The 15352-nt window shown below is 48.6% G+C and overlaps 2 protein-coding genes across 5 annotated transcripts; one reads left to right on the forward strand and one right to left on the reverse strand.

The window, feature by feature from the left end:
• Positions 1-2432: 2432 nt before the first annotated feature.
• Positions 2433-3641, reverse strand: FAHD1 (fumarylacetoacetate hydrolase domain containing 1). Its single transcript, XM_032197477.1, has one exon. The coding sequence runs from the start codon at positions 3477-3479 to the stop codon at positions 2808-2810; it is 672 nt and encodes a 223-aa protein (XP_032053368.1). The 5' UTR covers positions 3480-3641; the 3' UTR covers positions 2433-2807.
• Positions 3642-3856: 215 nt separating this feature from the next.
• Positions 3857-14825, forward strand: HAGH (hydroxyacylglutathione hydrolase). 4 transcript variants are annotated; one of them, XM_032197474.1, is made up of 11 exons: positions 3943-3957; positions 4262-4303; positions 5943-5973; positions 7411-7592; positions 8050-8114; positions 9681-9798; positions 10862-10970; positions 11632-11735; positions 12195-12296; positions 12752-12831; positions 13375-14825. In XM_032197474.1, the coding sequence occupies exons 4-11, from the start codon at positions 7488-7490 to the stop codon at positions 13472-13474; spliced, it is 783 nt and encodes a 260-aa protein (XP_032053365.1). In that variant the 5' UTR covers positions 3943-3957; positions 4262-4303; positions 5943-5973; positions 7411-7487; the 3' UTR covers positions 13475-14825. The 4 variants fall into 4 exon arrangements, with proteins under 4 accessions (XP_032053364.1, XP_032053366.1, XP_032053365.1 ...); XM_032197475.1 differs by lacking the exon at positions 4262-4303 and having other exon boundaries at positions 3910-3957; XM_032197473.1 differs by lacking the exons at positions 4262-4303; positions 5943-5973 and having other exon boundaries at positions 3857-3957.
• Positions 14826-15352: the final 527 nt, after the last annotated feature.

The raw sequence follows: 15352 nt of genomic DNA on the forward strand, positions 1-15352 counted from the left end.
AAAGTAATTCTTCTTCCCCAGTTTTTAGCTGAACAGAAAGAACCCAGGTATGTACATTTTGCCCGTCTCCAGATATTTTTATTTTTTTGTCTGAACACTATGGCAGAAAGGAAGCAATAGCAGAAACAGTGAATTTTGACAATCAGTACACTCACGTTGCACCTTTGCACTTTTGTGAGTTAGAACAAACGTTTAAATGTACAAATATTGCATGTGTTGGGTCACTGCATCTCTGCTATTGCAACAATAACAACTGCAGACTATTAGCTGTTACATCTGGAAAGTGTTGAATGCTTCCAATAATTTTAATCACAACTCAGCTCTGCAATCGGTACACAGTGTTTAAGACCTAATTACAAATACTGCATTGTTGCTGTTGCCATAGACAGTAATGTTTTACAGGCACAAAGGAAAGGAAACAGTAAAGAGAGCGAGTTCCATCCTTTTTCCATCAGAATTATTCACCCTAAGTTCTCTGTTCAGACCAGCTCACTTTGCTCACTTTGCTGTTTGGCCCAGCTTTTCATTGAGTTGCAACAAATTCAGAGCACAGCATTCCCACTGACTCAAAGAACATGTTGATTTCTATAAGGCAGAGGCTGGTTTTGTTCAGAAGTAATAGCTGAACGTTTATTTCAATTGGCCTTGATTCCTTAAGCGTTGTTTACGTAAAATCTGAATAATGTTCACAGCATTTAGTTACTACAAGCTCTCATCGTAAAAAAACTTTTACGCATGCTTTAAGCCATTGGCTGATGTTAAAATGCAGAGAATTGAGATGCGTATGTGTTGGCAGGATTAGTACCTGGTCGTGTTTGGGCATGCAGTGATGTGCTTAAGATGCATGCAGCTGGACAAGCAAAATAGGTATTGATAGAAAAAATACATGTTTTGTTATACAACGTGTTCTGCTTTCCTTTACCACATGATTGGCAGTATACTGGACCACACTGCTCTTTCACAGAGATACTTGTCTTTGGGCTGCCATAATTTGTTCCGTAAAACTTTGAATGTACATTTTGAAACAAAACTTCTAGCAGTTATTAAGAGCTGGCTTCAGCATTTCACTTCAGCATTCACAACTATTTAAAAAAAAAAAATAAATCCATCTGTTTTTCTTGGAAATTGGATAACTGTGCAGCCTTTGAAAATGGTAAGTTCTGATGTTCATGGGGAGAGGTTTTTTATTAATATTTTATAACTTGTTTTGTCACTCCTTTGATTTGAAAGAGAGCTCACTGTCATGTAAACTGGTCGAGAGCGTAAGATCAGTTGGAGTTTGGAAACAGGAAAAGTTACATGATGTGGCTTTTTAACAGCTGGAAATATTTTTTAAAAAACCTTCAACTGTTGCACTGTGTTATGTAAGTAATGGTAATTGCTGCAGTTAGATTTTGATAAAATATATTTAAATCAGTGAAAGTTAAGACAAGTTTACTGGTGATCTTTACCAATGGGCTTCTTTGTTCTTGATTTTTTTGTATTATTTTACTTTTAGAAGTATATTTAAAGCTTAGTTTAAGAAAAAGATCTGCCAGGCATCTGGAACACTTCTGCTGCATAACGCCCCTTGGAGTGGGAGGGAAAGCAATCCTCTTTTAATTTGTACACTTGAAAAATGCATGGAGGAATCATGAAACTACTGTGAAAAGCAAACATCTATATATTGCAGAATACTCTGAGGAGAGAGATTCTTTCTGAAGCTGTAATTCTTGGTTTACTGTTGCATATGCATCTTTGATTTCATATAGGATGGATGGGCCTTAGCTCCTAATTTTTATTTACAATCCCAAATCCTCAATCTTGGAAATAAAACCACTGAAAGGAGCCCCCACCCCACACAACATGTGAAGCTGGGCCTTCAGAATGCCCAAGGGTAACTTTCAAAGTGGTGGCCTACTAAGGGATTAGTTAACCCCCCTAGATATCTATGGTTTTATAGATTATTCACTGTAATGATGAAAACATATCCAGTGCTTTGCAAAGGCACCTTTCCCCACAGGCTTTCCCATGTTTCACCACAGCTCCTTTCTGTTGCAGCTCCCCAGTGATGATGGGCCCCAGCACCTAGGAGCAGAGCACCTCTGACCGCTGTTTGGTCACCCATGAGCCAGCCCTTGGAGCACCCCAAGCTGCAAAGACCCCACCTTGACAGCTGCCAGGGCATGCAGCTTCACACCCTGGGTGGATTCCAGTCCTCAGGTTAAACTTTTATTTTTCATCGTGTACGTTCTTGCTACTTTAATACCTCTGTGCAAGGAGGCCGAGTGTATGGGGGACCTGGGAGCCAGGACATGGAAGCCTTCCTACTAACAAGCAGGTACCACAGGGAGAGCTGCAGTCCTCACCAGAACCCCAGAGCACTTTCCATACATCACCATTTTAATGTTTAATTTTTAATTTTTATTTTTTCAATTTTAAGTCAATATATAGAACAGAAGGGCATGCACACACAGCGAGAGTCTTGCTGCTGCATTTCCTGCCCTGTTTTCGTCTCCCAGCACAGTCCACACAGAAAGTTCCAAGGTACTGTTTAGGTATTAACCGGCTGCCCCACGCTGGGTTGGACTCCTGGCCTGGCCTCCGCTGTACAGCCTCAGAGGAGGCTGAAAACTGCATGGAAATGGGGTTGTTTTGGCCAAAGGTCTTCAGAGCTCATGAGCTATGTGTCCTTGACACCTGAGTGTCCAGTAGATGCTTAGGCCATATAAATTTAATTCACGGGACAGTTTGTGTGTCTCTTTGTTCGCCAGTTACTCCCAAAGAGCCTTTTCCTATGCAGACAAGGGTCCCAGCCGTGCTCTCGGTTAGGAGCGACGCATTTGCTGTGCCACCTTGAACCGCATGGACAGGACGTCAGTTATCCCAGCCTCTATCTCATCGTTTACTTGCACAGACCCAACTCCTTCGGGAGTCCCCGTCAGAATCAAATCCCCTTCTTCCAGGGTGACAATTTCGCTGATGTAGCTGATCAGGTAGGGGATGGAGAAGATCATAGAGGAGGTCTCCCCCTCCTGCCTCAGCTTTCCATTCACCTTCAGCCAGATCTTCAGCTTGTGAGGGTCCGGGATCTTCTCCTTGGGCACAAATTCACTCACCGGGCAGGACGTGTTGAAGGCCTTGGCCAATGTCCAGGGCAAACCTTTCTTTTTACACTCCTCCTGCGTGTCCCTGGCGGTCATGTCCAAGCACAGCGCGTAGCCTGCCACATGCTCCATAGCAGCCTCCTGGGTCACAGCCTGGGCTCTCTTCCCGATCACCACCCCCAGCTCCACTTCGTGGTGCAGGCTGGCGCAGTAGTAAGGCCGGAGGATGGGGGATCCCTCCCGCAGGTAGGCAGAGGAAGGCTTGAGGAAGAAGAGGGGCTGTGCGGGCGGCGCGCTGCCCATCTCCTTGGCGTGCTCGGCATAGTTGCGCCCCACGCAGACGATATTCCTGCCCCACTCCCAGAAGCGAGACAAGGGCCTGGACGAGGCCATGAGCTCGGCGGCTCCTTCCCCGGGGTGCCCTTGGGGTGTCCTTGCCGGGCTGGGAGCCGCAAATCCAGCTCCGTGTTTCTTCCTTCCTTCCTTCTTTCCACTGCCTGCTGCCTCCTAGGGCCAGGCCGCGTACCTCCGCCTCCTCACCCAGCCCCTCCACAGGGCTGGGCAAAAAAAAAAAAAAAAAAAAAAAAAGGAAAAATAAATAAATAAATTTTAAAAAATAAATAAATAAAAAAAAAAGGGCCTGGCCCGGGTGTGCAAAGAGGGGCCGAGCGGGCTCAGCGCCGCCCCCGTTGTACGCCGGGGCAGGGGCCGGGGCTGGCCGCTGGGGGCTGCCGCTGCCTCCTCCTCCTCCTCCTCCTCCTCCCGGGGCGGGGAGCGAAGGTAACCGGGCCGGGCCGGGCCTGCACCATGCGCGGCGGGGGCTGGCGGAGCCTCGGCACCGCCCTGCGAGCTGGGGCCCTGCTCCGAGCCGGTACGTGGGGAGGGAGGCTCGGCCGGAGCCCACCTGCCCCGCCGGGCACGGAGCGGGGGGCGGCCGGCGGCTGCCCTTGGGAGGGGGGCGGCCGGGGGTCTCCCTGCCTCCGAGGGGGTCCCCCTTGCTCAGGGGGGGTCCCCTGACACCCGAGGGGTCCCCTTCCTCCGGGGATCCCTTCCTCCGAGGCTGGGCAGGAGGCTTTGGGGGTGCTGCGGGGCCCCGAGGGGGACGGGGGGCGGCTGGGGGTCCCCCCCGGGAGCAGCAGTTTGACGGTGGCTTCTCTTCTCCTTTGCCCACTCAGGGGTGCGCAGAGCTTTTTAAGCTGACTCACAACCCCAAGTAGGTCAGTATCTGCTTAGCTGGAGCCTGGCTCTGGTGGTGGTTGGTTTGCTTTTTTTTTTTTTTTTTTTTTTTTTTTTTTTTTTTTTCCTTATCTGCTGATAACTGATCTTGGAGGCTCCTGGAGTTCCTGGGCTGCCACAGGCGCTGGTTGTGGATCTGGGGAACAGAGGGCTGGGAGCTGGAATTTTAACTGAGCTCAATGCGAAATTGTATCGATAATGTTAAAAAAAAAAAAAAAAAAAAGTCTGGGCTGTGCATTTAAACTTGTGGCCTAAATTCTGAAAGCGTCTCTTTGAACTACAGCTTGGGCTGGGGCTTGACAGTGTCTCGGGCGGGTCTTGCTGGAGGCCTTTTTGCATCACTCCAGCTTTAAAACTTGGCCTTATGAGCAACAACCCTTGGGAGTTAGTGCCAGGCGTGGAAACCCTGATGCTATCTCAGGAACGAGCAAACCGAGGGGCTGGCAGACCCAATTCCCCCGTTGCAGGGTGTGCATGGGTGGGAGTCCTGCGAGCTGCTGCTCCCCGGGGGTGTGCAGCCAACGCGAGCTCGCCCGGTGTCCAAAAATATCTGCACATAAAAAAAGTGAACGTGGTGTTTCTACTTATGTGGCAATGCAGGGATGTACATCTGGGGATGCATGTGCAGTCACTTTCATGTGTGACAGCTACATCTGAAAGAGGAATTTTCCACTCTTTGCTGTAATTAAAAAAAGAGTAAAACAAAATACTGTGGAGAAAGTGTATAAAGCACCCCCTTACTGCAGTAACCTCTTACTAACCTATGCTGCTGACTGCTTGCCCCTAACCTCGAGCACGCATGTGGTAACATTAGTGCTTCCCATGTGCAAACCCTTCCTCTTGACGAGTCAGGCTGTGCTGGTGTTCAGAACACCAGGCGTGGGATCCAAAGGCCTCTGCTGCTCCGTGAGTGTCAGCAGGGACGTGGTATAGAATGAGTGAAAATGAAATTATTGGACCTTAATTTTGGAGGAGCCCCGCGTGCATCACAGTGATCTCGAAATGAGACCATTTTGTTAGGTGCTGGGGCAGAGCAGGGGCTAGGCACTGCTTGGGGAATTGCATGAACAGGGCTGGGGCTGAGCCTGCTGCTCTCCTACGAGCGGTGCTGGGTGTGCGTGAGAGCTTTTGATGTGCTCATTGAACGGGCAGACCGGAGAGGGGCAGCTCAGCTGCAGATGGGAGTCAGAATGAGTTTCATGTGGCTGTGGACGCTTTCTTGTCCCTTTGTTTAGATCACATCTCAGAAAACATTTCCGTATGTGGTGTGGTTTGTTTTTGTTGTGCACGAATCGTGAGCGAAACATGCAGAGTCTTGAGGATTATGGCCAAGGTTAAAAATGGTTCATAGGAAGAAAGCATTGTAACTATGTGAGTAATTCCTTTGAGTTCAAGCTAGGGTTGTGGTTTTGTATTTTTTTTTATTATTATTATTTTCCAGTTTGCATCTACTCTGCAAACAAACATACAGTAAATGTAGCTCTTGTGACTGATTACATCCACAGGCAAAGTGCTCCATGTTATGCTAGAGCAGTTGAGGAGCGATTACTTTTTGTTCCTATCAAGTAATAGTAAGGATTTGTTATACTCTCTTTTTTTTTTTTTTTTTTTTTTTTAAAGGACTTTTCTGCCCCTAAGGACCACTTGGCAGGTATGGATGCTTTCTTTAACACTACGTGCCTTCTGTGTCAAATACCCAGAGCATGCCTACACTGTTGTGCCTTGGGATTATTTTTTTGCATTTAATTTTACCACCATCTCCCCTCCGTGCCTCCTTCCCAGTGCAAGCAGGTGAGGTAGTGATGCAGAAGGGGAAGATGTTCTGGGCAGGATAGTGGTACTGGAGGGGCCCTAGGGGTGCTGCTACCCCTGTGCCTGGGTTTGCAGCTGCATGCACAGTGGGAGCTTTGGTCCTGGCTTTGCAGCACTGTGTGGGTCAGCCTCTGGAGCTCCGGGTGGGCTGCAGGCAGCCTGCGGGCCTCTGCTCCCTGAAGCTGCCTCTTATCAGGACCGAGCTGTTCTGAGAGTGGGCCAGGCTGATTAGAGAATTATCACCCCTCCCTTTGGCACCCATGGAGGTTACCGAGCACCAAGCGCGGAGCATTAGGGCTGGAGGCAGTGGTGCAAAATGAACCAGGAGCTGAGCCAGCATGATTCAGAGCAACGCAGGCACCTTCAGTGGCATGTGGGGGCCTTGGGGGTTGAAGACAACTGATGTGTGATTTGTAGAGGCTCGTGTCTCTCACCCTGCATGCGCATGGACCCAGGCCTATGCTGTGGGTTGCTGGCAGTGGAAGGCCTCGTTGTCTTTGTTTTCCTTCCCTTTTTTTATGGCAGAGCTTCTTATGACTCAGTTGCTTCTTTAAGAACCGTGCATCTGTGAGTTAAAGAGTGGGGGGAAAAAAGGAGCCCAGGTTATTTGCATCTGGAATCAGATTTTCTACTTGGATTTGATTAAACATTTAACCAAAAGCAAATAGGGAAGCACTGCTGTTGCATCAAGGTAGTCCGTGAGCAAGAACCCTTCCTGCAGTGCATGCCTGGTATCTGCCAGACAGGGAGCCTGGCCTTCCACGCAGAGAACTTCCCCTCTCTCTGTGGCACTACGTAAGAAGTGATTTCCCCAATTAATGAACCAGATATTTCTGTTCTAGCAGTATCTGTATTTCTTTTTCTTTTTTTCTTTTTTCTTCCTTTTGGTTGTAACATGGCATTTTGTGCTTTTTTTTTTTTTTTTTGCAAAGTCATTGTCTCAGGCTGACCTTTGCCCAAGTGCTCCCTCTCTGTTCTGCTTTCCTGCCCCTTGAAACCAGTTACAGCGTTTTGCCTGCATGAGTATATCCCTAGGAGCAGAGTCCCATCCCTTTCTCAGAAGCTGCAGAGCACCAAGATCCTCCCACGCTGCAGGGCACAGGGTGACACAGCCAGACACTAACGCTTTGTCCCGTGGTGGCTGCTCTCCTCTTTTCCTCTGAAGGAGGCAGGTTGGGCTGTGCATGCCCTTCTCCTTGTCCGCAGACCTGCTGTGCTGTCCCACTTTTACCCCTCCCAGGGCTAACCTGAAGTCTGGCTGTTTTTGGCTCCCCAGGTCCCGTGTGGCTGCGAGCTTTCTTCCTGCACACAGAGCACGAGCAGAGGAAGTCGAAGACGGTCACGCAAGCCGACATGAAGGTGGAGCTCCTCCCGGCCCTCACAGACAACTACATGTACCTCCTCATCGACGAGGAGACGAAGGAGGCCGCTATAGTTGATCCCGTGCAGCCCCAGAAGGTAATGCTGCCCCTGGGAGCGGGCTGCTTCTCCGGGAGATGCTTCCAGGCTGCCACGTACACGAGGGAATTAGTCACGGGCTGACTCAGGCTTGGGGAAAGGCAGGAAATGCTGGCCTCTCCTGCGTGCAGATAAAGCTTCACTGAGCTTCTGAGCGCAGGCAGCTTCTCCCTGACTTGGAGAGTTACTGCCCTGATTTTGTTCCCTCCCCTCGTTTGCTCTTGTGCAGAAAAGAGGAAATGGGACTGAGGGTTTAGTCGTGGCCTGGCTGGATCAGAGACCTCGTGTCCTGATCTGTAATGACTGCTTGAAGAGGGCTGGGCTCTCTGCAAAGTTGCTGGGGTGATTGCATGCACGTGTGGCTCTCAAGCCCTGTAGTGGTTGCACACAGGTACCAGGTGTGCTGTTGAGTTGCTTCATGTGAGTTCTAATGCTCTCCTCGTGCCTGTGTCTGCAGGTTTTGGATGCAGTCAAAAAGCATGGCGTGAAGCTGACCACTGTCCTGACCACACACCATCACTGGTAACTTCATCTGCTGTAGTGGGATCCCCCTTTCCTCCACGTTAACGCAAGCTGTTAATAATTGTCTCTCTTCTGCATCAGATTTCTCTAGTCAGGAGCTTAGGTGTGAGGGGAGGATCAGAGCTCAGGCAGTGCTCCTTGGCCTGTCAGACACCAGGATACTGACTCTGTGCAGGGACACAAGTCCCTGGGTGTCCTGGTGGGCCTGGATTCAGAGTGCAGATGTACAGGAGTACATCTGTACAGATGTACATGGACAGGAGTAAAGAGGAAAGGCTCCAGTGGTGAGAGTTCATCCTTGCATCTGGGCCTTGGTCGTTGCCTTTCCTTCTTAACTGCTTTGGCAGTGATGCTTTCTCATACTGTTGGTGGCTCAGCTGGAGCAGACAGTCCTCCCAAATCTTCCTTTACAAGGTAGGAGAGGGATAAATGGAGTAAGAAGTCTCTAAGAGAGGATGGCTCAAATCAGCACACCGTTGTGTGCCCGTGGGGGACAGTTGCTGTGGCTGTTCCTTGCTCTTATTTGACCAGACAGCTTGGAGCTACGACTGATCAAGCATTAGCACAGACTCGGAAGCACAGTAGCGAGATAATTTGTGAGGCAAAGGAAGACACTCCCTCAGTCTGAGGTCGGTAAAGGGCTGCTTTGAAGTTGTATGTCAAGATCTCTCCTAGAAGATGTCCAGGTGCTAGCAGACTGGGCACACCCAGGCTATCCCAAATGCTGTTTGTTTGTTTGCATAGCTCTGGGGGATGGTCTGGTCCTTACCTGGTCCAGAGGCATGGTGAGCACACGAGGAAGTGAAGTGCAGAGAAATCAGTACGCAGTAGCCGAGTGCACAACAAAGATGGGAAAGTCTTCCTGTGCCTGGAGTCAAGCCAGACTTTATATGAGTAATTCTTGCTATGACCAGGCACATTGTTTAGACTACGAGTTCTCTGTGTTAGAGCCTTTAACCTTCAAAATGCTGACTTCTTTTAGCTGGTCAGTGGAATAAACGTGCAGGTAGCCGTGGAGTGTAACGCTGAGTTGCTGGGGCATGTCTCTGCGGCACGATACTTAGTCAGCAGCTGTGGGAAGATTACCTGGGTTGCAGATTAACTCTGCCAGGGACATGGAGATGAATGTTTTGCTTTAGCAGTTTTGCAGGGCTGAACCTGAATAACCTCTCCCATGGGTCGTGGCAGAGCCACTGAATCGATAACTGTTATCCCAGTCATCTCAGTGCCCCAGTTACTGGAGAGGTGACTCTGATCCTCTGAGGCTGGTGTTTCCCAACCAGGTGTGAAACTGAGGGGGCTGTTGGAGAGACAGTGACCAAGGTCCTATTTAGAAATCCTTCCTAAATGTGCTGCTCTGCAGCCACCAGCACTTCTTTAACTGGCATATAAAGAAACTATCTCCACTAGTGCTGATGTAGCATGTTCTTTGATAGGACGGTGTTAGATGTCAGGATATGGGCAGGCTAGTTGATCAGAAATGATCGCTTGGAGGTTACTGTTGCAATACGAGTTAAGATAAATTTGTGTTCATCCTTACCAAAATCCCTTGTTCTGACCTTCCAGGGACCATGCTGGAGGAAACGAGAAGCTCGTTAAGATGGAGACGGGGCTGCGCGTGTACGGCGGGGACAGCAGAGTTGGAGCTCTGACACAGAAGGTGTCTCACCTGACAACGCTTAAGGTAAAAGGAGTGGTCTGCAGGACTTGGCTGAGGGCATCTCCCATTCATCTCACAGCTTGGAGGTGGACTGGTGTGGTGTTTTTTGTTTTTTACCGTTTTAATGTTTCTTGGAAGTAGTTGATGGCTTAACTACGTCTTTTCCCCTTTTCCTGCCCTATGAGCCATAGTCCCTCTGGCTCCTGTTAGCTGGTGTGAGTTCTCATGGTAACATTGGCATGGCTCAGACGTGTGTATTGCCTGGGATATGCTGGGTGTCTGTCTGCTCTTTGACAGCTGTCTTAATTGGGGTGGTCAGAGCCAAAATGCAAAAGCACAGGGCTTGTGTTCTGCTTAGAGCCTGGGTAGCACTGAGGAAATGCAAACGGTGCTCTCTGAATGCAGGCTGAAATACAGGGTGAAGAGAAAGTGGGCCAGCAGGGCTAGCTGCCTTGCATTGCTTTTCCAGAGCTAAAGTGGCAAACCTTGTTGAAAGGTGGCTGTTTGTTTATAGATGAGCTGGCAGATTGCATAAACTGCTATGAAATTTGCAGGCTGGCATGAATGTCACTGCTATTCCTGCAGTGCACCTTTTGTGGGGCAGTCAGAAGCAAAGAAGGGAGCACAGAAGAACATGGGAAGGTGCACAAATTAAGGCTGTGGGGTAAACATCCTCATGAATGTGTTTAATCCCTCCCTTTTCTTGAGCGTCTTCCACTTCTACCCTTCAGCTTCATTTTTGTTTGGAGCTTTTTCCGCTTGATTAACTTTGTTTAGGATTTTGTATGGCTCTAGATCTATTTTCCCTTGCTGCCAACCAGACGCTGAGTCACTCTGCATGCAAATGAAAGAATCTGGCAGTTCTCTTTGTAACAACACCTGCTAAGAGGAAACAGCTCCCTTCCAAGTCCTTGCCATAAAACTCTTTTGCTGGACTCTCTCAGGAAAAGAGCTGATGTTTACTGACCAGCTACGTGAGAATTTGCCTGTAGGACTACTAGGCCATTGTAAGAGTTGCAATTCTTTTCTAATGGTACAAATGCTCCCAAACAGTAGCTTAAGCTCCAGTCTTCTGCCTTCTTCTCAGGTGGGATCTCTTAATGTGAAATGCCTCTGTACGCCGTGTCACACTTCTGGACACATCTGTTATTATGTGACTAAGCCAAATAGCTCCGAGCCACCTGCTGTTTTTACAGGTGAGGAGTTGGGAGGTTACACCGCCGGCAGTCTGTGTTGCGAAGAAATAAGCTACCCCTCTGCCTGTGTGCTCCTGACTCTGGATGTGCATTCGCTCCTTATTACCAGTGCAGCTAATTTAACTCCCACCCCTTGTCCCTGCACAAAGCTACCTAGTAGTAATTGTAAATGAAACCGGTGAAACTCTTCTAGTTCTGTAAACTATTGCTGGACACCCTGCAAGCAAAATCAAGAATGAGCCCTGGATGAGTCCTACCTCTAGCACTTTTTTCACTGAAATGAGCTGGTTGTTGTTTTGTTGTTGTTTTTTTTTTTTATTGTCCTCACAGTAAAGAGGACAAGTGTTCCTTGTAGAAGGGACAAGAGTGGACAGCAGACACAGGTAGGGAAGCTCTGGCATGGTTTTCCTGGTGAGGCTGTGGGATTTCCTGCATCAGAAGCTGAGATCAGGTTAGAGAGGCATTTGTTGTGTGGGTTTATGTAGCACCGAGCCAGTGTGGGGCAGCAGTAAAGCCTGGCTGTCCCCGTGCCTTCCTGGTGAGGGCAGAGCAGCGTGAGCTGCAGAGAGGGCAGCAATGGCAAGACCGAGCCCTCAGGGTGTTCACATTGGGTGTGAAGAGCTCTGTCTGGCCCTGATGCCACGTCACGCCTTGCTTGCAGGTGACACGCTGTTCGTGGCCGGCTGTGGGAAATTCTTCGAGGGAACCCCAGAGGAAATGTACAGAGCGCTGATTGAGATCTTGGGCAGCTTGGACCCTGAAACGGTATGGAACTCTTCTTTTATGCTAGTAAGGTAACCAGCCAGAAACTACTACAGACATCAGAAAAAAACATCTGCTCAATAACAGTGTTCAGTGAGAGAATTTCTCCTGTGCATTCCTTCAACACTCACTTCAGTTGTTGTCTTCGAATAGCTGGAGTCCTTTGAGAAGGAAATGGATACCCAAATATGCTTGTGTTCTCTGTGAAAGTAGAGTCTGCTTATTCAAACAAAGGCTGGAGAGCTTGGATGCCCTGGTCCTTTCATCAGGCTTACTGTTAAATTTGCACTTAGTGTTGTCTGATAACTCCCAGCACTTTGCGTCTGTCTCTGGTAGAGAGAACGGTGTAACCTGGGGGCTTGACTCTTGTTTCTGCTGTGTACAATAACACTGATGATGGTACTTGGCACTCCACCTTTGTGTCCTCAGTTACCACGTTTAACTCATCCTTTCTCTTCCTAGAGAGTTTACTGTGGCCATGAATACACTATCAACAATCTCAAATTTGCTCGGCACGTTGAACCCAATAATGTAACTATCCAGGAGAAGCTTGCTTGGGCCAAGGTAGGTTGGTTCATCCTTTTCCTAAACTTGTTGTGTGCTTTCATGGAGGAAGAGCCTCCCTGAGGAGGTAGAGGAGAGGGGATGGTGGTGGGGCTCAGGGGAGGTAGATCCGAGAGAGAAGCTGCAGTACGGTTGCACATTCAGGGGAGCAATGTGTTGGGGAAAAGGGTTGGGTGTGAGGCCTGGAGGAGACATTTTGCTGTCGTGTGGAGATGTGACCGTCCCTGAGAACTGCTTGGTACAATTCCAGGCTGGTTATCCACATCCATGTGGGAGGATCAGCTCTGTCCCACGAAAGCTATGACCCAGGTCTTTCTCTGTTGACTTTGGTCCTTGTCTGACGGTGTGTGGCTCTGGCAATTTGGTGCAACGCTAACCCATCACGGTTCATACACGGGATGTTCCTTTTTCACCAAAACATTCCCCATCAGGCAGAAATCTCTCCCTTGTTCTAGGCCAAGTACGACAGCGGCGAGCCAACCATACCCTCCACCATCGCAGAAGAGTTCACGTACAACCCCTTCATGAGAGTGAGGTAGGGAGGGGTGGGAACGGGCCCTCTGGCTTGGGGTGGAGGGGGGTGTGGGAAGGATGAGGTCTCTGAACAAAGAGCCTTAAGTGTGAATTACTCTCTTGCTTCACACATTCCTGTTTGATGCCCTCAAGACTCTCCTTAAAGCATTTGCATACCATAAGTAAGGTACAGTACTCATTGTCCTGGCAGAAGGTTGTTGCAGTAGAATCGGAAGGGTTTTGGCGAGCATCTCTGCCAGCGCTGAAGTCCCTGACTTCAGGAGCCAGAACAAGCTTTATTGTGTAATGATGTTCCTTCAGCACGCAGGGTTGGGCAGACAGACGCAGTAAAAGATGCCATTCAAAGCATAAAAGTGTTTGCAACTTCCTCTTGCCCGTGAGTGTTTAAACCAAGAGAGCTGATAAGCCTGTGCCAAAGCCCTGAGTCCTTGATCTTAAATGGAACATATCCCCTTGATACAGGCAAAATGTGGCAGTAGTGACTTCATACCCGAGATTTTATCTTGCAGCCTTTGCATTTACTGTCCCTGTTTCCTCCTGGCAGGGAGAAGACAGTTCAGCAGCACGCCGGGGAGACGGACCCGATCCGGACAATGGGAGCCATCAGAAAAGAGAAGGATAACTTCAGGGTCCCGAAGGACTGAGCACTCTGCCTAGGTCACTTTACTGTCAGTTTCATAGCAACTTCGATTATTCAGATGTCTTAGGAATTGAACGTTCTGTTGTGGTCGAGACAGTCTTATTTAGGTTTCTATTTTATTTTAATTGAGGAAAAAAAAAAGCACTTTGCCCTTGTTGAGATACTCTACAGCATATTTATATTATGATGAAGAATATTTATCCCTTTATTGCTGGCTCTCGAACTGTCACGTGTCACATGCAGATCATTTTACAAGCGTTGGTACATAGCTCAGAGGCTGGGGTAGGGAAGGGCCAAGCCTTGATGCCTAGGAAAAAAACTCCTGTTATTTTTGTAAGCGCCTAATGTGAATGCAGACAGTGGGATTGGGGCTGCTCTACGTGAAGGTATTCGGTCTCCGTTTAAAGCAGGGACAAAATGCAGTTAACTGCATTGCCATCTGAAGATAGAAACTTTTCTTCCATGCTGCTACTTAAACTATTCTAAGTCTGTCACTTCTGGCTCTACTAAAACCTCTCGGTGACGGACCTGCTCTGCTGCAGCCAGTTGAGGGCATGGTTTGTTAAATATGCTGTGGGCTGGCTCTTCACATGGCACGCCGGGACTGTCCAGCTGTTTTGCAGGGATCTTCTCTTCTCTTTGACATTCCTTGTCATGGACTGCAGTAACTTTTCCAGGCAGCATGCTGGCTTGCACCGCTGCTTATGCCCTTTCCCTGTTAACTTAAGCCTGCTTGCATGCACCTGCTTACTGCTCGTGGGTGTGATCTGTGTGTTACTTGTGTGAGTACCACAAAAATAAAGAAGGAATTTGTCTGCTGTTCCCTGAGAAGAAAGAACTTACCTAGCATATAAGTGTCTTAAAGGCTTGGCATCTGTCTTTAATGCATCTTCCTCCCAGGTGTGTTAAATCCCTTGTTTCTTGGTCTCAGTTGCATGCTGCGGATCTGCTCAAATACAAGAGATTTGCAAACAAATGTTTCACAGCTGAATCTGTAACAGATTTGAACAGTTTTGGTTCCAGTTTCTCTCCCTAGTGCACGCTGGTTGGAAAGCAATGCCATGAGGGACTGCACAACCACCTGGATTTCAGCTCTGTGACTTGGTCTGCTGTTCTAAAGAGCGTGCTGAGTGGCAGTGTAGGAGTGGAGTTTGGTGTAGCACCATTTCCTTATTTGCTTTAAAAAAAAAAAAGGGTAAATTTTTATGTATTTTAGAAAAATGGTACCTAAAACTTTACTGACTCCTTAACTTGAATGCTGTGCTGCTACAACTAAGCATGACTGTACTGATGGCTGTTTGACAACTGGGGAAATAAACGCAGCTGTAAACAGTGTGGCAGTCTGGAAAAAAAAAGTGGACCTCTTAAAGTCGTATTTTTTTGTACTGGTGATTAAAGTCAGCGAGCGACCTTGTAGCAGCTTGCCTCTAAATCCCACAGGGGAGCAGGTAGGCATTTGGGGAACATCTGAGGCTTTATACAAGGTCTTGTTAAGACTATATTTTTATTTTAAAAGAAGAAAATGGGGTGGGGAGGGTGGGGGGGAGCTGAGGGCTTGATTTACCCCCTGCATTGCACTGGTGGCTGCAGGAGGAGCTGCCCCCTGCCCTGTGGCTGCATTGCACCGAGCTGGGGGAGGAGGGAGGGGAGGGAAAAGGGGGAGAGAGAAGGAAATGGAAAAGGAGAGAAGGGAGGAAAGGGAATGGAAAAGGAGAGAAGGGAAAAGGAGAGAGGGAAGGAAGAGGAAAAGGAGGGAAGGGAAAAAGGAGGGAGGGGATGGGAGGAAGAGGAAAAGGAGGGGAAGGGAAGGAAATGGAAAAGGAGGGAGGGAGGGCAGGAAGGAAGAAGAAAAAGAGGGAGGGAAGGGAAAAGGAGGGAGGGA

Source organism: Aythya fuligula, chromosome 15 (genome assembly GCF_009819795.1).
Source record: "Aythya fuligula isolate bAytFul2 chromosome 15, bAytFul2.pri, whole genome shotgun sequence".
In the NCBI taxonomy this organism is placed as follows: domain Eukaryota; kingdom Metazoa; phylum Chordata; class Aves; order Anseriformes; family Anatidae; genus Aythya; species Aythya fuligula.

What these genes read in the sequence shown, in the direction of transcription:
- FAHD1 (XM_032197477.1), bottom strand. Translation starts at nt 3,479, where the DNA reads ATGGCCTCGTCCAGGCCCTTGTCTCGCTTCTGGGAGTGGGGCAGGAAT.
- HAGH (XM_032197473.1), top strand. Translation starts at nt 3,894, where the DNA reads ATGCGCGGCGGGGGCTGGCGGAGCCTCGGCACCGCCCTGCGAGCTGGG. An exon ending in AGAAGCTTGCTTGGGCCAAG is followed by an intron (nt 12,297 to 12,751) that starts GTAGGTTGGTTC and finishes CCCTTGTTCTAG; the next exon opens with GCCAAGTACGACAGCGGCGA. An exon ending in AACCCCTTCATGAGAGTGAG is followed by an intron (nt 12,832 to 13,374) that starts GTAGGGAGGGGT and finishes TCCTCCTGGCAG; the next exon opens with GGAGAAGACAGTTCAGCAGC.